The sequence below is a fragment of the Chrysemys picta genome, chromosome 12 (assembly GCF_011386835.1).
Source record: "Chrysemys picta bellii isolate R12L10 chromosome 12, ASM1138683v2, whole genome shotgun sequence".
NCBI lineage: Eukaryota > Metazoa > Chordata > Testudines > Emydidae > Chrysemys > Chrysemys picta.
The window spans coordinates 9,269,693-9,295,997 of NC_088802.1; the positions used below are offsets into that span (position 1 = coordinate 9,269,693).

The 26,305-nt window shown below is 56.2% G+C and overlaps 1 protein-coding gene and 1 long non-coding RNA gene across 6 annotated transcripts; one reads left to right on the top strand and one right to left on the bottom strand.

The window, feature by feature from the left end:
* The first annotated feature begins 1,999 nt into the window (after window positions 1–1,999).
* On the top strand, window positions 2,000–26,305 carry MGAT1 (alpha-1,3-mannosyl-glycoprotein 2-beta-N-acetylglucosaminyltransferase). 5 transcript variants are annotated; one of them, XM_065564623.1, is made up of 4 exons: window positions 2,000–2,139; window positions 3,430–4,070; window positions 14,159–14,861; window positions 22,137–26,305. In XM_065564623.1, the coding sequence occupies exon 4, from the start codon at window positions 22,208–22,210 to the stop codon at window positions 23,567–23,569; it is 1,362 nt and encodes a 453-aa protein (XP_065420695.1). In that variant the 5' UTR covers window positions 2,000–2,139; window positions 3,430–4,070; window positions 14,159–14,861; window positions 22,137–22,207; the 3' UTR covers window positions 23,570–26,305. The 5 variants fall into 5 exon arrangements, with proteins under 5 accessions (XP_065420695.1, XP_065420693.1, XP_065420696.1 ...); XM_065564621.1 differs by having other exon boundaries at window positions 14,159–14,740; XM_065564624.1 differs by having other exon boundaries at window positions 14,159–14,606.
* LOC135974988 (uncharacterized) lies at window positions 5,777–13,593 on the bottom strand. The gene is made up of 3 exons (XR_010592057.1): window positions 13,553–13,593; window positions 12,264–12,380; window positions 5,777–6,444 (listed from the first exon to the last, which is right to left on the bottom strand). It is a non-coding gene; the product is annotated as an uncharacterized LOC135974988 (long non-coding RNA).

Below are 26,305 nucleotides of genomic sequence, written 5' to 3' on the forward strand. Positions count from 1 at the left end.
GCAGGCAGACTGAGCGAGACAGCGACACGAGGCGCTAGCGGATCCACAAGGGGGCAGCTGGAGAGATTGTCAATATCGCTGCAGTTTAACAGGTGTATCACCAGGCTTGGCAGAATTCCAGTTTTATGTTTTTATAATTTCAATGTTTATTTTAGGCATTTTTTAATGTTATCGATTTACATCGTTGCAGTTGTGGGAATTAATCAGGATAAGCAACAAGGGGATTAGACAATAATTATTTAATGAGTTAATAGGCGTTGAGATTCAAAAACGTTAAAGCTTTATCAGCGTTAAAACATATTGTCCCCATCACATGTCTAAATATACAATGGAAATATCCGTATATCAAACTGGAATAAATTCTCAAGCAGGCTTTTTCTTGGGTTGCCTGTCTGTTAATGTTGATTACTACTGATGTGGAAATGTTTTTTTGGGGCTGCGTGTGTGCACGGTGAAATCGACGTTTACTGATCAAAACTTAATCCTTCCAAGTCCAATGTATAATAGGGAGGGTTCATTTGGCTCCCAACTAATGCCACATACAGATACCCCCAACTTACGCAATCGTTCCGTTCCGGAAAGCCTTGCGTAACTTGAATTTTTCATAAGTTGGAAACCTATACCCATACGTTACGCAAAAATTTCCGCAACTCGAAAATCCTATTTCTGGCTTATGGAACTTTTTCCGTAAGTGCAAATTTGTGTAAGTTGGGTCTTGCTAACGCTGTGAACGTCTGTACCTCCACACATGTGTGGACATGTGTGCACATGGGTGCAGGCAGGGATATAGGCCAGATGTTTAATTTTTCTCCAGTACAGACAGGAACATCTGTGGGAGATCCAGGGGTCTGGGAACAATGGGGGGTGGGCTAAGGAGACTGGAAGCAAGGGGTCAAGTATCAGGGGGTAGCCGTGTTAGTCTGTATCTACAAAAACAACAAGGAGTCTGGTGGCACCTTAAAGACTAACAGATTTATTTGGGCATAAGCTTTCGTGAGTAAAAACCTCACTTCTTGCATCCGAAGAAAGCTTATGCCCAAATAAATCTGTTAGTCTTTAAGGTGCCACCAGACTCCTTGTTGTTTTTGGAAGCAAGGGGTTGACCCAAGGGGGAGGGCCAGGAAGAAAGGGGCGGGGCCAGGAAATAGGGAGAGACTACAAGAGGGCGTGGCCAAGGAGGGGTAGAGGTGAGAGGGCCATGAAACAGGGGGCGGGCCAAGAGGTTGGAAGCAGGAGGAGGGGCCATGGGAGCTGGGAAGGAGAAATGGGGAGGAACCATTATTCAGTCCCTTAGGTTCGCAGTGAGCCTCACCCCACACCCCCGCTGGGGCCTAGTTTGGTTTCTCCCTCCCGATCCCACAGCCCAACAGAAAAGGTTCTCTTCAGCCCTCCTCCCTCGGGCCGTACCACAGCCCCCAGTAGAGGGGTATCTGGAGGAAAGATACCAACTCTCAGCGCTTCGCCCTCCCGGCCACACCAACGTGATAGGCACAGCGGGGGAAGAGGTGTAATAGCACTGCAAGAGGGAAGATGGAATCCTCCTCTTCCTCCCTGCAGGACTATTCAGCCCCCCCCCCTTGTGGGATTGGATTGTTCCAGACCCCTCCCCAGGTGGGGAATTGGGCGCGTCCATTCCGTCTATTGGGGGAGACATTGATAGTTACATCAAATCCGTCTGAGAAAGGTGTTTGGGGGGTGAATCCCAGAGAGAGAAAGGGGAGCGTTATGGGATGGAGCCTCAGCCTGGGGGTAATTTTAACCACAATGGAAGGAGGGTTCTCGTTCCCCCCGCTTCCGAGCCGAATGGTTTGCTCCGCAGGAAACCCAGATCCGGCTGCGCCGCCACGGTCGAGCCGTTGGGGTGGGCGGAGGGGGCGGGGTTTCGCATGTGGGCATGTCCAGTAAATGGGGGGGGTCTTACTGGGGGCGTGGCCCGAGGAAAATTCGGAAGGGGGCTTGACTCCCCGCCGGGCGAGGGGGAAGGAAGGAAGGGGGCGTGGTCAGCCTAAAACGTGGGGCGGGGCTAGGCTGGGGCGACGCTGGGCGGGTCGAGCGGTTGCTATGGGTTCGCTTCCGGCGCTGGCAGGCGGAAGTGGCTGGAACCTGGTGGTGATGCTGCTGTTGCTGAGGCGGCTCTGGGTCAGTGGGGAACGGGCGGGGGGTGGGAGGCAGGAGCAGCCTCGCGTCCCCGCGTGTTTCCAGGCGGAGCGGGAAGGAGCTGTCCCCATGTCGCCAGGCGGGGGGGTGGGAGGAGCTGCCCCCCATATCTCCAGGCGGGAGGAGTAAGGAGCTGCCCCCCATAGCCTCAGGAGGGGGGAGGAGCTGCCCCCCATATCTCCAGGTGGGAGGAGTAAGGAGCTGCCCCCCATAGCCTCAGGAGGGGGGAGGAGCTGCCCCCCATATCTCCAGGCGGGGGGGGTGGGAGGAGCTGCCCCCCATAGCCCCAGGAGGGGGGAGGAGCTGCCCCCCATATCTCCAGGCGGGAGGAGTAAGGAGCTGCCCCCCATAGCCTCAGGAGGGGGGAGGAGCTGTCCCCCATATCTCCAGGCGGGGGGACAGCTCCTCCCCACCCCATATCTCCAGGGCGGGTGGGCAGAGATGGACTGGGTAACTCAAGGATGAATAAATATACTATTATGTGGGGGGAAGAGAGAGGTTTCCAATGGGGTGAAGGTGCCGTCGGGCTGGAGCTCTGTATTAGGGTGATGTCCCATGGGATTGGAGGGGTTGTTGGGGTGAACATCCTTTGGGAGCAGCGTGAGGGAAAAGATTCTGCAGGGTGGACAGGGCAGAGTGAATGTACTGTGGGGCATGTACAGGAGGTGAGACCACATGGAAATCCCACAGGAGCAGTGGGGAAGCGGCATATTGGGTGGATGTGAGTAGAGAGGGGACATTGGTCAGATATAGTACAGGAGGGTAGGTGGAGACAACATACCATGGGAGCAGTGGGGGAGGGACACCTTTGGAGAGGGGGGATATTGGGCAAACATCTCACAAGAGAGGAAGTGAAGATTTTGGGAGGATATATGATTGGAGCATAGTTGGGGAGGCATTATTGGGTGGATATACCACAAGAGAGGAAATGGAGCTATCCATAGGAGCAGAGTGTGGGTGGGATAATAGGTGGATATATTCCAGGAGAGGAGGAGGTTGATGTGACTGTAATAGGATTGAAGGGCCCTGGCTGTGTGATAGATGCTGTTAACATTGGGACTACAGAGCAGGAAATTTAACCTTGTCCTGAGAAGCAGGTTTTTGTGTGAGGGGGCAGAGCCAGGGAAGCAGGTCTCAGTGATACTCATCCTCTGTTACCCGTCCTGAGTAGTAGGGGAATAAAGGCAATATGGAGGCTGATCCTGTTGGCATTAATACTAAAGAGCGGGGGTGGAAGCCAGGGTCTAATACACTTGTGTGTCTGTTACACAGAGCCAAGAAGGAATTGAAAGGAGACGAGGATGGCACTCCGTACCCACCTCCCGGATACGAGACTAGCTGGCTGGGATCTGGCAGGACTTTAGGAGATGGGACACCAGGGCTTTGGTTTGTCCCTGAAACTGATGGTGCGCCAACTTGTGCCTGGGGAGTGAGAGCTCACCAGGAGACACGGATGAGCAGAGAGCTGCCGGACGGTAACAGCGATGAGGCGACGTGACCTGTGGGCAAGCTGCAGCAGCACTGATCGGGAGCGGTGAAAACCAGACTCTTGTATACGCTGCCACCCTCCTCCCCAGAGACCCGAGGGGCTGTAATGGCTTGATTCTCTGGGAGTCTTGAAAGACACTTGAGGAGAGACGGGGAGTTATTTCAAGGCTTGGAGAGACCAGTACAGAACTCGTCCGCTCCTTTCAGTGGGGGAAGCTTGGGGTGTGTTTATTAGCTTTGAACCAGGATAGGGGGAGCTGTGTGGCCCATTCAGGAGGTGGAGAGGCCCTTTCCTGCTGTTCCTCCTGCATTGAGTCCTCAAGTGAGGTCCTGAAAGGGGGAGGGGGGAGCCCAGATACCCCCCTCCCCCAGGAGAGAACCAGAGGCCAGGAGTCCACCAGAAACACTGAGCCGACACCAATCAGGTGAGATTTATTTATGATGTGCCTTTCAAAATTGGGAGAGAAGCTAGGCTTTCCTGCTGTTCTTTCCATTGTCCTCTTGTTTCTGTTGCCCACTGAAAGACGGTTTCCTTCTGCCTTGAGTCCATTCTGCAGAGGAAGTGACTGGGAAAAGAGAATGCATGTTGGAGGGTAAAGAAATCGCATTGGATGGTTAATCGGTGGAACTCATTGGCACAGGATTTTGAGGTACACCTCTACCCTGTTATAACGCTGTCCTCGGGAGCCAAAAAATCTTACTGTGTTATAGGTGAAACCGCATTATATCGAACTTGCTTTGATCCACTGGAGTGCGCAGCCTCACCCCCCCGGAGCACTGCTTTACCGCATTATATCCGAATTTGTGTTATATCGGGTAGAGGTGTAGTTCAGTATGAGGCCAATAGCTTGGTAAACTAAAAGGCTGGGACTCTTCTGTGAATACATATAGTGCCTCTGGGATAGGGCTACAACGGTTATGGTTCGAGGTGTAAGATGATCAATAGCTGTGGGTTACCAACCAACATCCTTCCTGCCATGGGATCACACTGTGTGTGATGCCTTTGGAGCATCTGGTGCTGGCTGGCATGTGACAGTGGAACAGATGCTTCTGTTCCCTTTGAGATGGTCCCATTGAGGTGATAGAGGGGTTGGATGCTGGATTAGATTGGGACCAGTGGTCTGATCTGGCATGGTAGGGTGTGGATACTGGATTAGATAATAACAATAACACCTGCCTCTTACCTAGCGCTTTTCATCAGGAGATCTCAAAACGCTTTACAAAGGAGGTCAGGATCGTTATGTCCATTTTACTGATGGGGAAACTGAGGCACAGAGCAGTGAGGTGATTTGCACTCAGGAGGCCAGTTGCAGAACTGGGAATGGAGTAGGTGGATTACTGGAGTCCACAGGCCCAGTGGTCTGATCTGGTGGGGGTAGGATGGGGTGGGGCATACCAGGCTAGATGGGGCTTATCCAGCATGGCAGGGAGGTCCAGTTCCTACATTCTTGATCGCCGATGAGCCGCCGATTGTCCCATCAGTGGCACCCTGAGCCCTGATACTGGTCCCTTGCCTTCTAATGGTGACCACCTCCCCCATCCCTTCTTCATAGGTTGCTTGATGCATAACTGGGTGACTTGGAGCAGCGCTCTCTCTGGGCTTTGCCTCCCCAGAGGGTCCAGCAGCACTTTGGGACCAATGCTTTGATGACCACATTGGGGTGGAATCCTCTGCAGTATCTGCCCCTTTCCAGCAAGGCGGGAGTTAAACCCGAGTATTGCTCCCAAGAGGCGATGGTTTTTTCATCAGATGTGCTGGGCTGAGGGGCATCTGTACTCCTGAGCTGGCAGAAGAGCAAGCGACTCCCGCCCACTCCCACCTTCTCCCTGCCACCGGTGTGTCTGGGCCTTCTAGTGCTGAGAGGGAAGTTAAAGGCGACTCTTTCAGTTCTTAGCCTCCTTGTTACACTGAAAATCATTCTCATCTGACCTGCAGAGTCCTGCTAGGAACGCAGCTGAGAACGCACGTACTTGGTTTATGCACAGACCAGCTGAGAGTCATTTTCAGTGCAACTGGTGCCCTAGAAGGGAAAAGCCAGGTATCCCATTCCCTGCCCTCTCTGAGCCAGCCAGTGCCCCTGACCTGGGGTGTGACTGGAACCAGCTCCTCCTAGAGGGGAAAGGCCCCATATCCCATTCCCCAATGCCCCTGAGCCCCCTGTAATAAGAATGCCCAACTGCTATGAGCGAGACAAGGTGGGCGAGGTAATAACTTTTCTTGGATCAGTTTCTGTTAGTGAGAGCGCCAAGGTTTTGAGCTCCACAGAGCTCTTCTTTCATATTTTGGGAGCAACATGGCTACAGCAACACTGCAAATAACGGTGATTTTAGCGCTTATCAGGAGATCTCAGCACTTTTACAAAGGAAGGCTGTATCGTTATTCCCTATTTTACAGTTGGGAAAACTGAGGCATAGAGCAGGGAAGGGACTTACCCAAGTCCAGAAGGCCCCATTCCCTGAGCCTGCCAATCCTCTTCGACCTGGGGGTCTCTTCGAAGTAAAAATCCCTGTAATCCCATTCTCTGAGCCAGCCCCTCAGTGACGTGGGGTTGGATTGAATTTGACCCTGCTGGAGTATTTGTAACAAGGGATGGCTGTAGGCTCCAGAACTCTGGTACCAGTCCCGCTTATAAACATCCTTTTGGTGTTCTCTGTTTAGAGACAACGATCATTGGCAGGCAGGCTGGGGGCTGATGGGTGTTTACAGCTGTTAGGAGGGAGGGATAGCTCAGTGGTTTGAGCATTGGCCTGCTAAATGCAGGGTTGTGAGTTCAATCCTTGAGGGAGCCATTTAGGGATCTGAAGCAAAAAAAAAAAAAAAATAGTTGGGGATTGGTCCTGCTTTGAGCAGGGGGTTGGACTAGATGACCTCCTGAGGTCCCTTTCAACCCTGATATTCTATGTGTATACCCCAGTGTCCTATCTCTTCCCAATACCAGAAAAAAGCCAAGACGGTTTTTTTTTTTTTGTTTGTTCTGGACTGCAAACTTGAACGCAACCCATCTTCAGCGAGCGAGTGACAGCACTTTCCTGTACGCTGCTAGTTAGCCAGCAGCTAGATATTGTCTTTGCTCTTGGGTCCATCTTTATCCCATGCTCAATCCCTGTCCCTCATCTCCCCTCTATCTGGCTCTGGGGCCCCAAGCTTTAACAGGGCCCAAAGGTGCTCAGTGCAACTGAAAATGAAGTTGCTGTGCCCTGATATGGTGTGTTTTGGTCGGGGGGACCTATTTTCATTTACATCAACACATTTCTTCAGTGTTAACACTACTGCTTATGTCAGTGTCCCCAGCACATTAGTAAGGGTTTGTCTACACTGCAGTCATAGGGTGTGGAGTGGACAGACCTGAGCGAGCCTTGATCTAACTAGTTCGGGTCCCGGAGTGAGATAGCTGCACAAGTAACTACCCAGGGTTCCAGATGGGCTTGTGTAGTCAGTGCTGGCACTGCTTCGCGGCTCTGGTACCTGAGCGTAGCTAAACTAAAGTGAGCTCAAGTACGTCTACATGAGCTGCAATCGCACCCTGCGATTGAAGTGTAGACGTACAGAGGCAGCTACCTAAGGTGTCTTACAAAAGGAGGTGGACAGATCAGACAGCATAAAGTTAACCTGTGAAGGAAAAACAAGTTGGTTGAATTTAATTTTAAAGAAATGGCAGGTCTAGACTGTTCGTAATTCAGGTGATTCTTTTGTGCCTCCCTGAAAATCCAACCTCTGCACAGTTTCAACCAATTATAGGATTCTTTTCCACTTCATGTATTTTTGTTTTGTGTTTGTACAGCCCCTAGCACGCTGGGGTCCTGATCCATGACTGAGGTACTATGATAATAGAAATTACTACTACTAGCAATTATTGTTTGTTATGTTGTGCGCTGTTAAACAGCTGCCAGGCCACACCTCAGAGGTGGCTGCACTTCAGCACGGGGTGAAATGTTTTGTGTATCAGTTACAATCCTTTGGGTTCTCTCGCTGAGGAGCCCGATGTAGCTGCTTAGTCAGCTCCGTCCTTTAGGATGACGGGCCCTATATAAACGCCAGTTTGTTTATTTCTATTAGGGTAGCGCCTGGAGGGCCCATTGTGCTGGGTTCTGCACATACACAGAGCGTGAGCGCTCGGAAGGCTTGTGGGGGAAACGGGCTTGGCAAGATACAGGGCCTTGCCCAAGCTCCGAGAGTCAGTGGCAGAACTGAGAATTGAACTCCGGAGTCCCAGCCTTAACCACACAGGCTCTTTTACGGCGTTCAGTCACTCTCGACTGGGATGTTCCTTGTGCTCTCTGAGCACTTTGGCAGCTAGACGCTAAACACGCTTAGCATATCACGACCGCGGCAAGGACAATTCGCTTAAATTATTATCTCAAAAGGCTTGAGTGAGTTCTTGTTCCTCCATCTGTTATTTTAAAGGGAGACGCTTTCAGCCGAGGTTGGCTAATAAATGGAGGCAGTGAGATGGAGAGGGGGGCCGGGGGGGAGGCTCTCCCAGATGATGGGAACTGTAGAGGGGAAGGTGCTTGTGTCCACAGGGGGGGCGATCGTGGGAAAGGGCAGGGAGGAGGTGGATGCTAGCTGAAGAGAGTAAAGAGACTAGATCTGCTGCTCCCCCATACCGCCCTTCCCCTCTCTTCCCCCCCCCCCACCCGGTGCTCTGGCTCCCCTCACACACACACACACACAGCTCTACTGGGGCCCCTCAATCCTGACTCTCAGCCCCCCTGCTATTCCAGCACTGGGCTCCCCTCTCCGGTACTACAAATCCATGGTGGTCCTGTACTTGGGGAGGCGGGTGGGGGATGAATCTGAATTGAATCTTGACATGGATGGGAAGCCAGAGCAGGGGTTGCTGTGAGACACACGGCCAGTCTGCAGTTCCTGGTCCTATGTGCAGTTCTCGGTTTTTGTGGCAGAGCTGGGGGGAGGGCAGCCAAGGGCTGGGATAGTAGGGAGCTGCAGTCAGGATTGAGGGGCATTAGTAGAGTTGTGTGTGGGAGAGTCCAAGGCTGGGATACTCCAGAATTGGAGACGTTCTCAGCCCCCAACCCAGTGATGGTGCTGCTCTCTAAACTAGAGGTGGCTGCATTTCAGAGGTGGCATGGGTGAGAGAAGCTAGTGTGTTAGAGCAGTGGGGACTGGGAGTCAGGACTCCTGGGTTCTGGGAGGGGAGTGGGGTCTAGTGGCTAGTGTGAGGGGCAGGAGTCAGGGATTGGAGTTGAGACCTGTGTTTCTAATCCTGTCAGTCTTCCTGTGGGACCTTGGTCAAGTCACGGACTCTCCGTGCCTCAGTTTCCCCCTCCATACAATGCATGGTAGTGCAACGTTCCTGCCTTAGTAAAGTGCTTTGAGATCAAGGGATGAAAAGTGTGATTGATTACACAGTCCTATCATCACTAGGGGCCAGAGTGCAGCTGCCCTTCCCCATCTTCTGAGACTGGGAGGCTGACTGATGACAAACTCACCCGCATCTCTTCTCTGTAACCAGTTAGTGACATAGTCAACTCTGGAAGTGGCTTTTGTCTGCATGCCACGTGGCGGATCCTTGGTTAGCAGCCCTGGCAGGAATCCTGGCAAGGGTTGGCACCTGGTTATCTTGGTGCGATCAGCTGGCCACTCTTACTTGGGTACGTAGACCAGTTCACACCCCGAAGCTGCTGGTATAACCAGGTAGGCCGGTTCTCCTTCCTCCGAGCTCTGTAGGACATCCCAGAGTGCATCACTCCATGCGCCTCCAGCGGGCTGAAGCACCGTGGGATAGCTGACTAGATTTCAGAATGCACCAGTACACTGGCGGGCAATTCCCTGCCAAACCCAGACGTGTGCCTGGTTAGGCTGTAATATAGTCTTCTGTGGCTAGGTCCCAAGGGTGCATGGCGGGAGTCCAGTCTCTCTCATACACTGGTCAGAAGATAGGAACTACCAACATCTTGGGAGATGCTTTTGCTGCTGGATCCCTTGTCTCCCCTCTGTCCTGGGCTAGGGGTGTATCTCTGTCACTGGGCTCCCCAGGAAGAAAGACAGCGGGTGGCACGGAAGGCGCTTGGTTATCGGGTTCCCCTGGGCAGCCACAGAAGAGATTTCTCTCCCTGGATTGCGCTGGCTTATCTGAGCCTTGCCCCTGCCAATGTGCCACAGCCCAGTGCCCATTTAGGGGCAGATGAGTGTTCAGTCTCTGTAAGCCCCTGACTACCTCTCCCCATTTCGTATGCGACGGACCCGTCTGCTCTGAATTAGCTTGAGACCCACCAACTCGCTTCATGCAGGGTAGACTGGATGGAAATGACTTTTAGTCACTGCTGATCTGTGGCTAGATTGGAACCCGCCTGCCCTAAGGGGAGGACATCTGAGCCAGTCAGCCAGTCCTACCTGGTCTTGGTTTGGAGTTATATCACAGCTAGTGCCCCCTAGTGGAGAAGGGTCCATGTCCCAGGCCCCACCTGCTTGAGCCAGCCATTCCCCCTGCCCTGGGGCCAGATCTGAGCCAACATCCTCTAGAGAGGAAAGGCCCTGTATCCCATCCCTGCCTCCCTGTGCCAACCCTGGGGCCGGATTGGAGCTGGGACCTCAGAGAGGCAATGCCCTGTATCCTGTTCCCTGAGCTAGCCAATCCCCATGATTCTTCCCCTTCGCTCTGTGAGTATTGGCTGTTGGTTTGGCAACAGGCGGGACCCAGCTGGAACCGATCAGGGCCATCTGCGTGCTTGAAGTGTGTGTGAGCGGGGTTGTTTTCACTGCCCTCCACCAGGATTAGCCCTACCCTGGTGTAAGAGCAGAGGTTGGGCTCCTGATTGTTTGTCTTGCCCAGAAGCTTATTCTCATTAGGGACTGACCTAGATTCGGACGAGTGTAACGGAGAGGAGAGGCCGGGAGAAGTTCAGGCCTCCAGCTTGCCATGTGCAGGGCTGGGCCGCGGTGACATCCCATCCCTCCTTTGGGGACCCTGTGTCTGTCACTGTCAACCACTGGGGCGTGACTACCTTATGCCAGCTGTTGAGGCTTCCCCTTAATTGGGAGATGCTGGGCTGGGCAACTCCTGCCTAGCTCCTGGTCATCTGTGTTCTTGAGTGTCCCCACCCCTCTTCCTCCAGGAGTACTTAATGGTTTTATTAGATGGGGAAACTGAGGCACAGATTTGCGCCGTGACCGGTCCAGGATTCCAGTGGATGAATGGCAGAGCCACAAATCGAGCCTGGGCGGCCTGACTCCCAGCCCCCCTGCTCTAACCACTAGACCCAACTCCCTTTCCAGAACTGGGACTAGAACCCAGGAGTCCTGCGTCCTGCTCCAACCACTAGACTCCGCTCCTAGAGCTGGCAGCAGAACCCAGGGGTGCTAATCCCCTCAACCGGCTCCTCCTATGCTGGGGGCGGGGGGAGCGATCAGCACAGAAGTGGGCTGGATGGGTTGCTAAGTTATTGTGGGGGGCCAGGGGATCTGCAGGAGCAAGTGGCCTTGGCTTTAACCCTTAGTGACCCGACCCCATGCACTTACAATATCTTTCCCTTCCCGGTCTGAATCTCGCCCCGTCCCTTTGGGTTGCTGACCTGATTGGCGCACAGGAGACGCCTTTCCCCTTATCCTGGGACCTGCTGTGCTGGCTGGTTTCCTGTTTGCCTCCTGTGCACCCCCTGCACCCCTCCCCCCCTTCACAGAGAAGCCCCTCCCATCCTCTACTGCTCTGTGATGGCTGCCGGCTGTTTCCCATTAGAGAACAGGCAGCGGAGGAGGGGAGGACAGACTGTTCCTCACATCTCCGTGTGTTTACGTCTGGCTCTGATCTACCTTTGGAAGTGAAGTAGATCTGCAGATGGCAGGGCTCTGAGCCCTCCCCGTGGTGGGCAGAGACCAGGGCTAGCTCCCCATGCACGAACCACCAGCCCAATGGGGTTTGCCCTATAAGTGCCCCCCACGGGAGGTGGATAGGGGGCGGACAGGGAGGCCAAGGGCTTGAGGCGGCCAAAAAGCTACTGGGTGGGGATCGAACCAGTCCTGTGTATCTAAGGGTCCGTGTCTACTAACCCCCTGAGTTACCTCTGCAGTGATCAGGCGTGAGCAGCCCCATGGCAAAGCCCTACCCAGGTTACCGCTCTGATTCCTTCCCTGTGAATTGTGGGAGAACTTGTCCGCCCTTCTGGGCGCACTGGGGAATTGTGGGAAAGCGTTGGAGGACTATCAGCGCTTGAATGGTTGTAGCCTGTGTCCTCACTGCAAAGTCAGCAGGCTGAGTGGAAATGGATCCAACACTCTAACCCACCCCCCCCTCCCTCCCTCCCACCAGGCCTGGTTAGTTCCTGGGTAGGAGCCTGGGCTAACTGCCGTGAAAAGAGACCCTGAAAGCGTGAAGCTCTACTGCCCGAGCTAAAGAACCTTATTAGCATGGAAGCAACAGCGGCGTCCTAAATCTCTATGTGGTCCGGCCACAGGAGGGGGCTAGAGAGCCCGTCTGCCTGCCCGGGTTACCCCAACCTGGGGGCTAGTGGTTGTGAACGGAACCCGGTTCCATTGGGGAATCGGGCTGAGAGTCTCCAGCTCGGCATCCCTCTCTTCACGGGTGCATGCTGGGAAGCGAGCAGCCGTGGCATAAACCCCGAGAGAGCTCCAGTGGAGGAGAGAGACGGCGACCCACCTAGCAGGGGTGCGTCCGTCCCGCCTCATCAGTGTCTTGAGCCAGTCCTGGCGCCGATGCGTAGGGCAGAGTGGAATCCGGCTGGCTTTTTCATCCGCTGTGCTGGCGGGATCAGGCCTGCCGATCCAAACGATAAAGGCTTGTCTCTCTCTCCCTGCAATTTCCCGTTTCTCCCCTGCTCCTGTAGCATTCACATGCCCCACACCAGAGGTGGCTGCATAGCAACCACACAGCAAGATGGCACGGGGATTGCTCCCTCTGCACTGAAACACAGCCACCTCTGGACTAGGCATAGCAGCTGCTGCGCAGCCACACGTGAGCAAGACAAGAGGACAGGAAGTGAAATCCCCAGTTGAACCAGTGGGAGAGCTTTAGAGAGGCAGCTGGAGTTGAGATTCAGTTGGGGCGCTGGAGGAAACGGCTTAATTGTTGGGCGCCGTTGGCGAACGATCACAAGTGATCAGGGCCTGTTTGCACCATCTCATGTGAAAAGAGAGAGCCCCCTGGCTGCACCACACCGGGTCACAGCGGATGGCACTGCCCAAGAGGGGAGGGGCGCTCCCCTAGTGAGACGCCCCCCACCTCTCTAGGTGCCCTCTGCAGGCCCTAGATCGCCCTAGAGATCTCCCATCCAAATGCTGACCTGGCCTGGCTCTGTTTGCTTGAAATCTCCGCTCTGAGGTGGAACAGCTATAAAAAATTTTTGCCCGTTAATAAATGGGGCAGATACACCTCCAATTTCCCACAGGGAACGCGCGCTTGTGTGTGTGTGTGAGATCAAGAAGGGTGTTGATGCAGGTCTCTTCCCTCCATCCATCCCCCCTTCCTGTGACTGTAACTGTCTCCCCCTGGCTTTTTCCCTTGTGCTGTGATGGGAGGGAATCTGTCTTGGCCTGGGAAGGCCCGGGGTTGTGGGCACAGCACATATGCCTGCTGAGATCCCTGGCTGGAGTCTGAACCCTGTGTTGTAATTCCTCCAGACTCCTGGGGTGGGTGAGTTGAGGACACAGCAGCTTGAATTCCTGGCTGCTTTCAAAGGCTGGGGGGGGGGATATTCTATTTAATTCCTTGTAAGGCCCATTTCCTGACCCCCCCCCCTCCCCTGAGCCAGCCATTCGCCCTCCAAGCTGGGGCTGGCTCCCCCAAAAGGGGAAACGTCCCCTTCCGCAACCCCTGGTGAGCCAGTCCTTCACATTGGAGCTGGATCAGAGCTGGTGCCCCCTAGATTAGAAAGACCCCCTCTCCCCCCGTCCCCCAACCTGGGGTCAGATCTGATCAGCTCCCTTTACCTCCTGAACCTCTGTCTCTGATTCCAAGGGGAGCAGCTGCCAAAAGAACAGTTAATGGTTAACTCCCCTCTGTATGCAAACGTGGCATTAGAGATTAACTCAGTGGGGCTGTCTGGTGTTCAGGCTAATCAGCTGCAGGAAAGGGCTCTTTCCCCAGGCCGGCTCCCAAAGCTTCATCAGCAAAGTCTGATCCTTGGCCTGTGACCCACTCTCCAATTTCTCACCCTGTCCCTGCTAGGCTCTGGGTCAGATTCTGCTGTGTTACCCCGCTGTGTAAGTGTGGAGTTCCCCTGCTGCTCTCAGTTCAGGCTGGGGTCACTGAAAGCAGGATCTGGCCCTGCCTCCATTGAGGGCAGTGGGCTAGCTTCTGATCTACCCAGGGGCAACAACGGAGATCAGGATCTGGCCTCCTTCACCTCTCTCTTCCTGTCTCCTCTCTGCAAAGATCCTGTCAGCCTTTAATTCTCCTGTTCACCTTTCGGCTAAATATGGGTGTGTGAGGCTTAAACTCTCCCTCCCTTTCAGAGTTGGGGGGGGCCTGACTTCCTGATCGAGAGGGCCGCCCCATAGCAACCTCTGACCCTGCCTTCCTTCCTCCTCTCCTAGCCTATATGGGAGGGCCACATTTCCTGGTACCGCTGAGGGGAGTGAAACCAGCCCAGCCGAGCCAGCGAGAACTGTGTCGAAACTGCTGTGCGTTAAAACTTCAACAGGACACGGCTCGGTATGGTGCTGTCCCCTCTGCTCTGTACCATTGCCCAGAGCGGATCTGTTTGCTGTTTCTCCCCCCATCCCGCCCCCCCCTGCGGCTGGAAATCAGATACTGGCAGAGAGAGAGAGAGAAGCGATTAGAGAGGAGAGTTCATAATGCTGGACTTGGGTCATTTGCCTTGTTGAACAGCGACTGGTACAGAGAGAGGCAAGAGGTTGACACAGCCAGAGTCTATAACAAGTGGGGTCCTCGAGCCGGACGCGTGCCCGGACAGAGGGGAGACTGTCTCCTGAGCTAGAGCCTTGAAGCCAGGCTTGACATTCAGCTGAGGACCGAGAGGGGGTGAGTGTGAAATCGACACAGCATCTGGAACCCAGAAGCCCGCCTGCCTTGTTATCCGGAGAGACAAGGGGTGTGGAGGGAAGCAGAACCCCTCTCCGAGAGCTTGTCGTGATGGCGAGATAACAGCTACTCTGGTAGGAGGAGAACTTTTTATGGCTGAAACTTTTGCCCTTTCCAGGGAAGGGGAACAAAGAAACTTTTTAGAGACTGATCTAAAGCACTCATGACCTTCTATAAGCTATAATTTGTGATCAGGTGGGTGAGACCACGTCTGCTTCCGTGTGATTGTGATCATGTCAGCTGAGATCAGGGCTGCATTGTGCCAGTTGCTGCCTAGACACACACGGAGAGACAGTCCCTGCCCTGGGGAGTTTTCAGACAAGGCAGGAGGGTGGGGGACAGAATTATATCTCCAATATGCTTTCCAGGAAGAAGGAATATTTAGTGTGTGTTCTCTCCTGTCTCCTTGGCTGGTGTTTCCTTCCCATCCCAGGAGGGTTGGACAGTGCGAGGAAAATCTTTCTAGGCTCTGGAAAGCAGCCTGGCAAGGCAAGGGTCTGGAGGCCCTGGTGACAATATGGTCGATCCGTGGGTTTGTGTGGTGCTGTGGTGTGCTGTTCAAACAGCATTCCTGAGTCTGCCTGGTTCTGTATGACGCCCACCACGGTAATTGTGCCGAGTCCCAAGGCCGCAGCACATACGGGCAGTGTTATATTCTGGGTCGGCCGCTGCCGACTTATATGTGGCTGTTTTGTACTGAGTGGCTGGGGAAGCTAAAGCAGTGGGGAGGTGTTATCTGAATCCACTAGTGTTTGAGGGATGTCCATTTGTGTTATGCAGGAAGTCAGATGAGATGATCAGAATGAACCCTTCTGGCCGGAAGCAGAGGGGTTCTTATCAGGGTTAATGCTGGCCATGCCAGTGCTACCGGTTGGAGGAAACAGCGGTTGGAGGAAACAGCACCAGCGGCAATGCAAAATCCCCCAAGAGGCCGGCGTTTCTGTAGTTCCTCTGGCTTTTCCCCGGCTCAGCAGGTTTCCGATCTAGCTTGGGGGCTGGTTTCCAGGAGAGTTGGTTTCTGGGTGGGGCTGGTTTCTGATCTAGTTTGAACCTCCGTTCTTGCTGCTTAAAATTTGTTACAAGGTGGTCGGGCAAACTCTGTCCTTATCCCAGCGTGGATGTGGGGGTTGCTCTCTCTTGAGGGGGGAAGTTCCTTGTCGGTAGCCTGGCCTAGTATGGGGTGAGAGGTTGAACCCCGTAGATCCGGCGGATTTGAGGAATGTGGGGTGTCGGACAAGGGGGAATGCTCCAGAAGGGAGACGGACAACCACAGGATCAGCCCAGGAGTTGTCAAGAAACTGGCCTGGGTGCAGTTCCCAGCTCTGCCACAAGCTCCCCGTGTGACTGTGGACAAGTCTCCGTACCTCAGTTTCCCCATCTGTAAAACAAGGAGATAATCCTTCCTTTGTTCCTTGGGGCAGGGACCGTCTCGCTCTGTATGCACAGCCCCTAGCACAAGCGGGCCACAATACACCGGTTATTAATTTGTATTGTCTAAGAGCCCAGGCCCCTGTTGTGCTAGGCACCGTGCAGACAGAACAGAAGGGCAGACCCTACCTCAAACAGTCTAAGGGTAAGACAAGAGACCACCAGCTGGATCCAGATAGTGGGGGGCCATGACCACCAGTGGTCTCCGAGGCCTCATGGCAAAGCCTTGGCCCCTGCAGCGTTGGATCTGTTTTCTTTAACCACCCCACTCCCTTTCCTGGCTCTACACTTGATTTGCATAAACGGCAAAGGGGGAATGTGTGTTGTTTTGACCCAGCGTCAGTTAGTCAATGTGGCTTTGATTTCAGCAAGCCCTTCCCGTCAGGGCGGGAGGAGGAGGGCTGGGCTGGGCTGGGCTGCCAGTGCTGGCAGCCCACCCTTGAGGACTCATTACCCCCCTTAACCCTTTGAGTGCTAGGTGGGGAGGGGATGATGCCGGAGACTCACCCATCCCTGCACCCTGTGCTGAGACCCCTCCTTATTTTCCTCCCTCCACCCTGGCTCTGCTGACCCAGTGCTTGCTCTTGCCCACCGTGAGCAGGGTCCGGATCCCAGAATGGGGAGGGGTTGGAAATTGGTAGCAGGAGGGGAAGGTTTCTGGGATTGAGTCGTGTGGGGAGGGAATTTAGGGAGGGCTTTTGGCATTAGTGAAGACTGAGAATAGCAGGATGGGTTGCTGCTCTCTGGCTTTACTCCCTCCAGCCTGTGGGACTCCCAGATGTGACTTTTGTTGAACAATGGAGGCAGCTGGAGGGGAAGTGAGAGAACCCACAGGAAAGCCAATGAGATTTTCCTGTCCTGGGGCTGCCCCCAAAAACCCTGGCTTCCGCTGATGCTTAGAACTGAGACTCTGACCTTCCAGGGTTGCCACGTATCCCCTGGTGCTTTCCTTGGGAGTTGGGGCCTAAATCCCAGAGGCCTGGCCAAATCCCAGCTGGGGGGAGGTGTTCCTTGATTCTGAAATGGTGCTCCCTTGCAGCGCACCACCCTGCTGTTTTCCCTTCCCCTCATGTCCTAAGCTAGAGAATGGTGTCCTGTTGCGGCTGTGTTCCTCCCCAGAGGCAGCTGCATTTCAGTGAGCGACTGATCTAATTCCTCTCTGTGGCTTGTAAAAGCTGGCGTGCTCTGAGATGCCTGGCAGGGCTCTTCACACAAGGGGCCTGCACTGAAAGAGCGGGCGGGAGCCAGACTTTGGGGTGGAGGAGGAGGAGGACAAAGAGACAGCCAAGCCAGGCCAGCCCATCCGCATATCAGCCGCCTCTTCAACCTATTGCCTCTGGCCTGTGGTCAGACTAGTTCGGTCACAGCCCTTAGGCCGTCACCTCTTGGTAAGTGCTTTTGAAACTGGCTTCCTTAGCCAGGTAAGTATTTGATTGTGGTGAGCTGGGTGAGTGGTCACAAGAAGTGGAGGAGATTGGACCTGCTGGGCAGGGGATCTGCTGCTGCTGGGTGGCTGGAGTAGACTTCTCTGAGCTCCCGTTACCTCTCCCTTTGCTCTGGCAAAGAGCGGCCCCTGTGTTGACCATGAGCTACCTACGTCCCAGCTCTCAAATCTAAAGTGAGTGGTAGGAGGCTGGGACTGGCTGCAGACAGGGAGCATCTCTGGCTGCGCCGGTGTTGGCGAGGGGGGTGGCAGAACGGGATGTCCTTGGCTTCATGAGGAGCTGCCAGTGGGATGTCTCCTGTGGCCAGAGCAGCGGTTAAAAGGTTAAGCCAAGCAGGGCCTTGGCCGAGAGGCCCATCGCTGCCTCTTGAGGTTGTGAAATCACAGTGGGAGTGACCCAGAAGTCAGGCCGGGTACCCACAATGCACAGCTCTCCCTTCCCCTGGCTCTGCGCCTAACCCAATTCCCGAGCCACGGGCCGTTCTGCTGAGGCTTTCCCGCTTGTTGCCAAATACCCAACGTGACGTTTTAGCTCTTTAACAAACGAGCCTCAGCCCCGCAAAGCAGTTAACCAGGCCTGGGGTTGGGTGACAAGGCCAGGGGCCGGCCCAGCATAACATGCTCCTTTGCCCCACAGCACAGCCAGAGGGGGCTCTGTGCCGCTGCAGCGGGGGAGCTGCCCTGGTTCTTTCCTCAGCAACCTGGGCGGAGGAGGGGGGGCTCTGAGATGCCCACCCTAACCGGGCTCAGTGTCCCCTCCCGCTCTGGCATTCGAGGAGCCATTCCTCCTCAGCCTGACCATAGAGTGCGCTGTGGGGGGCTATTCTGCCTAACCTGGAACATGTTCCATCCCCTTAGCCAGGCCATAGGGGGCGCTGTGCTGTCCACCCTCATTGGGTCACTGTACCTCCCTCATTCTGGCACTAGGGGGCGCTGTGCCTAGGATGCGCTGCATCACCCTCTGGGCCTGCCCTAGGGGGCGCTGTGCCTAACCTGGGATGCACTCTGTCATCCTCTGGGCCTGCGCTAGGGGGCGCTGTGCCTAACCTGGGATGCACTCTGTCACCCTCTGGGCCTGCACTAGGGGGCGCTGTGCTGCTGTCCCTAGCCTGGCACATGCTCTCTGTCTCCACAGCTTGGCACTATGGGCTGCTTGGCCTGGATAATCCAGTCCCCTCTGCTGTGTTCCTAGTTGGGCTGTTTAACCCCATGGCTGGCACATTAGCAACTGAATGGCCCAATGTCCGAGGACCTGGTCCCCCTTCTGCTTCCGCCTCCTGCATTCCCTGGGGGTGGAATTTAGCCCTGCGCCCCCCCACTGCTAGCTAGGAGCCAGACTAGTGTCCTGCTCGCTCGCCCTCCTGCACCCGTGCTGGGCTAATGCGAGGAGAAGTTTTGCTCTGTCCTGAAACTCAACAGCTCTGTCTGGGAGCCACACCGGGAGCAGTAGCATGCAGAGGAAGGGGAGCTGGTTTTCTTGCCCTTCCATGGACCTGCTTTCCCCACCTCCCTTACTGCCCTGCAGCTCCCTGGGATAAACCGCCCAGGGAAGGAGCCCAGCTGCTGGGCCGTCTGAAGATCTCGGAGGATTTAGAAAGAGCCTTTTCTCTGCACTGTCAGCGGCTCCCAAACCCGCCGGCTCAATCCTCCCGTGCCCTGGCCAGCCAGGTGGAAAAAATGCAACTTGCCGCTCCAGCTCGCGTGTCTGAGCCCAGCCGCTGCTTTAGAACAACTGTTAGCTTGTCTGAGAGGGACGCAGGGCCAGCCGTTGTGCTGGAGCGGGCCTCTCCGGCGTGAGATCGCCGGCCATCAGACCAGCGGGCCCTCTTGCCGCGCTGAAATCATCAGTGGGGCCCATCTATCCTAGTGTCTTCTTCACACACACCCTCTCTGTGCTAGATCAGACCCCAGGGCTGGAGATGCTTCAAACCAGGACCGGGTAGAGCCTGGGATTTTCTGTTCTTCAGCCTCTGCGTCATGGTTTCTCCCCTCCCCCCCCCCATCCCCCCGCCAAAATATTCCCAGCTGGCCTCACCCTATGCCTCTGCCCCCATCCCTTACGCCTCTGGGATTCCGTGGGGCGCAGCCTAGTCTACCCCTCCCCAAGGATCCAAGGTGTGTGCGCCAGTGAATCCAACCGATGGACAGGCTTAAGCAGCAGTGGTGCGAATCTCCGCCCGAGTCCTGCCAAGCAGAGACAGATGGACACCCCGGTTCTTCCTCCCCAGGGGCCCTCCTTCCAACTGGCCCTGGATCACAGCCGCCTGACTTTCCTGGCTCGGCAGCCAGATCTCGCCACCGTCATCCCAAGTCAATACCGATCAGTGAGCTCGGCTGGTCAAACAAGCCTTGTGTGTCTTGCCCTTGCGCCCCGGGCTAGGAGCCAAGCGGTGCAGGGTTGGGCTGGGGCGCTTGTTTGGATGGGAGACCTCTGAGGAAGTCCCCCCCCCCCCCCCTCCGGGGGATGTGGCTCAACAGATGGTGCTGGTCCCTCTAAGTCAGTGCTGACCCCAATGCCCCAGTGTGGCACTAGGGGTCACTGGGCTGCAAGCAGCCGGCTTGAGGTGCAAGCCAGTGCGGTGCTGGGGGCGCTGTGCTGCAGGGAATGGGGTGGGGGCGCTGTCCCCTCGCAGACAGCGCTGGCCCTAGAGTTAATTCCAGATGCAAAATGTAATGTGGGTAATGATTTTTTTCCCTCGCTAAATCCCTCCCTGCTCTCGTTCTGAGCTATGGGATTCTCCTTCGCTTCCTGTCCCAGTCAGTTGCTGGGCAGCTGTTAAATGACTGCTCCACCCCACCCCAGAGGGGGCTGCATTTCAGCGCTGGGCGAGTGACCCCCATGCTGCATCGCTGAGAGGTTGTTCCCCAGCTGCTCCACCCCAGAGGTGGCTGCATTTCAGCGCTGGGCGAGTGACCCCCCGTGCTGCATCGCTGTGAGGTTGTTCCCCAGCTGCCCCACCCCAGAGGTGGCTGCGTTTCAGTGCTGGGGTGAACAGTCCCTGTGCGGCGCTGCTGCACGGCTGCTAAACAACTGCCCCGCCCCACCCCAGAGGTGGCTGCACTACGGAGAGGGATGGCTGCCTACCCAAACAGTAGTTTAGCCACATGCTGCCCAAATGGCCCTGAAGCAGGGAGTCGACCGTACGGTCGCCCTCCCCACTTGGGTTTGCAGCAGCCTGGTGGCGTGTGAACATGGCTGAGCCCAGCCTGTCGCCGTGTTAAATATAGGGCCGGGGCTCTCACCGGGGGGATTAATGAAGCTCCTGATGCAGCTACTAAGCAAGGGTGGGATTACGGGCTTAAGCCGGTGCTATGCGCAGTTCCCGCCCGTGGGACCAGCGGGGTCCGAGCTGAGGTTCGTGCAGCAGCTCTTGGGGAGGGAGGGGCCTGCCAGGGCATCTCTGCACACCAGCCACTGGGTGGGGAGGAGAGGGGATCTCTGATCCGGTGTGTCTCCAGTCTTGGGCTTCATCAGCCGGTACACTCAGCTTCCCCTCCCAATGCACCCTCCTCCCCAGGCGCGGCGGGGGATTACCCTTTCTGCTCACACCTGGGGTTCCCAGGCCCTCCCCGCCCTGCAACTCCCCCACTCCACCCTATCTGGGAGGGGGCGTTTCTGCTGCTTGGCCTAAGGCCCCCCATCCTGTAGGACAACCAATTCCTGGAGTCAGGACGTGCAGGGGGAGCGTTGGCCTCTGCCCCTCCAGACAGCCGAGCCGATCGCGAATTAGCTCAGCTAAAGGATAACCATGGGGCAGGGAAGATCTTTGGTGCAGGTAGTTGAAGGGGCTGATGCCGAAGGAGGGGAGAGAGGGGCCCGGGGGTATCCCTGGGAGCAATGGGGGGACATGAAGAATGGGGCAATATCGAGTAAATGTCAGTGAAAGAATCTGGAGGGGAAGATGTATCCGGATGGGGAAATCGGCTCCCTGAGGGACGGGCTGGGGGCCCCTTTGCTGGGGACTTGTAAAACCAGGAATGGACGGAGCCCTGGAGAATAGGCTGTAGGGGCTGGGCCCTGATGGGGCATCTCCATCTCACTAGGGGCTGGGCTGGATGGGTTGTCTCCATCTCACATGGGGATAGGCCCTGATGGGGCGTCTCCATCTCACTGGGGGCTGGGCCCTGATGGGGCGTCTCCATCTCACTGGGGGCTGGGCCCTGATGGGGCTTCTCCATCTCACTGGGGGATGGGCCCTGATGGGGCGTCTCCATCTCACTGGGGGATGGGCTGGATGGAGTGTCTCCATCTCACATGGGGATAGGCCCTGATGGGGCATCTCCATCTCACTGGGGGATGGGCTGGGTGGGCCCTGATGGGGCATCTCCATCTCACAGGGGGATGGGCCCTGATGGGGTGTCTCCATGTCACTGGGAAGAGGCTGTAGGGAACGATCCCACCCTGGCTCCCCAAGTGGCGCTGAACCTGATGGCCACCCGATGGAGCTGCTCCTCTGTCCTTACTGGCTGGAGGCCTGGAGGATAGTCTGGAGGGAGCAATCCAGCCCGGGGTCCCAGGTGGGGCTTGACCAGTGGCAATCGTGACCCATTGCCGATATGCACTTGTACTTCACTGACTCCACTTTCTGCCCCCCCAGGTCCATGGCCGTGGAGTGACACCTGAGGGATCGAGAGCACAAGCGAGCGGGGGGGCCTCTGTCTGTGAAGGATGCTGAAGAAGAGCAGCCTGGTTCTCTGGGGCGTGGTGCTGTTTGTGGCCTGGAACGCCCTGCTCCTTTTCTTCCTGTGGACCCGGCCCCCAGCCTTCGACGACCACAGCCACTTGACCGAGGAGGTCATCCGGCTGGCCCAGGACGCAGAGCTGGAGCTGGAGAACCAGAAGGACCTGCTGCGGCAGATCCACCGGTATAGCGCCCTCTGGAGCAAGAAGAGGAAGAAGGCGGAGGAGACGGGTCGGCTCCCGCCGCCCGCCGCCGCCTCCAACACTGGGGCTTTGCCCACCACAGAGGCCGCCCCGCGCCGGTCCCAGGCCTCCCCGGATGCGGTCCTGCCCGTGGTGGTGATCGCCTGTGACCGCAGCACGGTCCGTCGGTGCCTCGACAAGCTGCTGCACTACCGGCCGTCCCGGGAGCGCTTCCCCATCATCGTGAGCCAGGACTGCGGGCACGAGGAGACGGCCCGGGTCATCGCCTCCTACGGCGAGGCCGTCATGCACATCAAGCAGCCGGACCTGAGCGACATCCCGGTGCCCACGGACCACCGCAAGTTCCAGGGCTACTACAAGATCGCCCGACACTACCGCTGGGCCCTGAGCCAGGTTTTCCGCACCTTCCAGTACCAGGCGGCCATTGTGGTAGAGGATGACCTGGAAGTGGCTCCAGATTTCTTCGAGTACTTCCAGGCGGCCTTCCCGCTCCTGCTGGCTGACCCCAGCCTCTGGTGTGTCTCGGCCTGGAATGACAATGGCAAGGAGCAGATGGTGGAGGCTGGCCGGCCGGAGCTGCTCTACCGTACAGACTTCTTCCCCGGCCTGGGTTGGCTGCTGCTGTCGGAGCTGTGGGACGAGCTGGAGCCCAAGTGGCCCAGAGCCTTCTGGGACGACTGGCTGAGGCAGCCGGAGCAGCGGCGCAGCCGCTCCTGCATTAGGCCCGAGGTCTCCCGCACCATGACCTTCGGCCGCAAGGGCGTGAGCCACGGGCAGTTCTTCGACCAGTACCTGAAGTTCATCAAGCTCAACGACCGCTTCGTGCCTTTCACCCAGCTGGACCTCTCCTACCTCAAGAAGGAGGAGTATGAGCGCTCGTTCCTGCCCAAGGTCTACGACGCCCCAGAGCTGCGGGTGGAGGAGCTGCAGGGCAACCAGCGTCGGGAACTGGGCACCGTCCGCGTGCAGTACAGCAGCCGCGACTCCTTCAAGGCCTTCGCCAAGGCCCTGGGCGTTATGGATGATCTCAAGTCGGGGGTGCCCCGTGCCGGCTACCGCGGCATCGTCAGCTTTCTTTACCGCGGCCGGCGGGTCTACCTGGCGCCCCCTTCTGACTGGACGGGCTATGACCCCAGTTGGAGTTAGCACCGTCTCTCACCGGACATTGACCCTTGAGCATGTTGGACCCATAAAGATCATGGAGCGGGTGGGCGGGGTGTGTGTGTGTGGGGCAGGGACTCAGACCTTGTATTTTTGTTTTCTGAGTGGCATTCGAGTGCATTCCGGGGTGGGGCAGGGTGTGTGTGTGTGTGTGTGTTTGTGCACTTAATACGGGGGGAGGGGAGGGGGCAGGATTATTGTGATGCCCCGATGTGGGGGGGCAGGGGACTGGGATGGGGCATGCTGAGGCTTTCCCCACTGCCCTCCCCCTCTGCACCCCCAGTGCCTATCCCCTTTCTGACATTGTGATCTCCCCTCTACCGTGTCCCTGGTGGTTTCTCCAGAGTGGGTGGGTGGGGTCAGAGCCAATGCTGAACCGAACTGATCGACCAGTGGCTACTTTCCCAGCCTCTGTGAGCTGCGGGGGAAGAATGGAGAGAGGGGGTTGACCACCTCATCCAGGGAGGGCCTAATGGTGATGCCAGGACCTGCTTAGGACCTTTGGCAGTTCCCACCTCGCCATCCTTAGTTGGGGGCAGAGTGGGAGTGGGCAGGGGTCACCTCTGGCTATAGCTGGAAGGGAACATTGGAGATGACGGGGCACCCTTGATGGTCCTCAAGGGCCCATCGTTAGCTGTAGGGGAGTTGTGCAGGGGCAGGGAGCTTTATGTCAATGATGACCTCTTTGGTGTCTCCATCGGACCATCTCTAGCATGGTTGGAGCATCAGAACCTTCTTGTCCTTTGACCTGTGCAGTGGTCCCCAAGCAGCCCTCTAGGTCACAGGTGTGTGAGGAGTTGTCCTGGCTTCTCTCTATCCAGCAACCTTACGTCTCCCCAACGTTCCTCTGTTTGCAGTGGGTGTTCCACCACGGCAGTCCCTTCACTGTCCTTCATTGCCGCTTTTCTACACTGTGCACGGAGGAAGCTTGTTACGGAGCTGGGGCTCTGCAATCTGGCTCGTGTCACTCTCTCTGGCGAGGAAGGGAGAGACCCGAGCTTGCAGCCTGCCTTAATCCTCAGCGGGGGCCTCCATCCTTTCCCGGGTTGAAGTTCGGTTCAAAGTTGGCTCAGTCCCTGCCTGATGGTGGCTGATTCCCCTGCTGCCATGGTTGAGAGGACCATTGATGTAGCAGTGGGGAGAGACATGAGATAGCACCATGGAGGAGAACCCCAGGGGTGGTGGGACACAAGAAAAGGGGCTCTCTGATAACGAGCCCTGCCTTATCTAGGGGGGTAGAGCCCCCTCTCCAGTCTCTTAGAGGTGCTGCTAAGCTGTTGAAGAGCCAGTTTGGGGAGGGAGAGTTACAGTTCAGACCTCATTTGGCCAAAACATAGACCACACCAAAGGGTAACTTTTCCCCCACTGTATTATTTTGCTGTATTGTCCTGTTTTTGTTTTAAATCCCCTTATATCTTCCCCAGTCTGGGAGGTGAGCCAGGGGAGGAGGGATACCAAACCGCCCATTGGCATCCTACATCACCCATGAAATTGCTTGGTGCCCTAGGGCAAGTTTGGCAAAGGATGGGTGGGCGCAGAAGCTTCCTGCCATCCAGTCCCTGTTGGTGAGGTCAGGCAGAGAGGAGCTCCCATGTCAACAGCCAAGGAGGAGATGGTCATTCCAAGAGAGTATTAAAGGGTCTGCAAATGTACTGTCTCCAAAGTGCCCCTTCCCTCCCAGCTCTGGTCGGCAATATCCAGAGCGCCTGAGGCTTCCTCAGAGTAGGGGTGCTTCAGTGTGTATGTAACTTTCCTCCCCTCCTTGGGCCAGGATGGGGGGAATCTATCTGAAGATAGAATCTCTGGGAGTGGGAGGTCCATTTGTAGGTAGGATCTTCAATGGGATCCAGCCAGCTCTTCGGGGAGCCCTCCAGGTTGGGTCGGATCCCCGCCATTCTCCTGGGCAGGAACTGGGAGCTGGGCAGGCTCTTCCATCCCGCCTTGCCTGCGGCAATTCAAGTGAGCCCAACCCCATTCCATTTGCTCTGGGCTGTGCCACCCTCACCACACGTGGCTCTGAGGTAGGGCTTGCTGCCCCGTGCTGCCGAGAGGCCTTAGACTCTGGTTGACTTCAAGGTGAGGAAGACGGTCCAGCGAAACGAAGCCCCTGACTACGTTGTGGCCGATGGAGCTCCCCTCGCGAACCCTCCCTGCTCCTGGCCGAAGCAGTGTGAGGTTGTGGTGGAGGGAGTTTTCCCTCTGTGGGTTTGCAAGAGAGGAGTAGATACAACCAGCTGTGGTGCTCTTACCCTCTTGGAGAGGATCCCATCCCCGCTCCCCTACCCCCAAACACTGAGGGTGCCTGGGCAGCCAGCTGCTCTGTTCAGCCTTGGACGGAGCGGGGTCTGCACTGAGGGGAGTTGGGATGGAAGCCCACCCTTTGTTCAAGGAGGTTGATTTAAATCAGTTTCCTTTTCTATAGCGGTTGCTCCCCCTACCATGGGGGTTGGGATTACTCCATGATTACCCTCTCTGCCTGCTGCCCCCTTCCCCGTGGAGGGGGGTGGTGAGAGGTTGAACCACATGCCTGGACCAGTCTTGAAGCCATTCCTAGTGGAAGGGGCGGAGGAGAGGAGGGAATTTTGAGCAGGGGGGCTAGGGTGGAGAGGGGGAGAGAGGCTGTTTTTATGTCCAAATGTCATTCTGCGAAAGCAAACTTTAAGGTGCAGAAACTATTTTCCAGAATAAAATAAAAGCCAGACCTTTTTCGGCTCGACACGT

What these genes read in the sequence shown, in the direction of transcription:
- MGAT1 (XM_065564623.1), top strand. Translation starts at nt 22,208, where the DNA reads ATGCTGAAGAAGAGCAGCCTGGTTCTCTGGGGCGTGGTGCTGTTTGTG.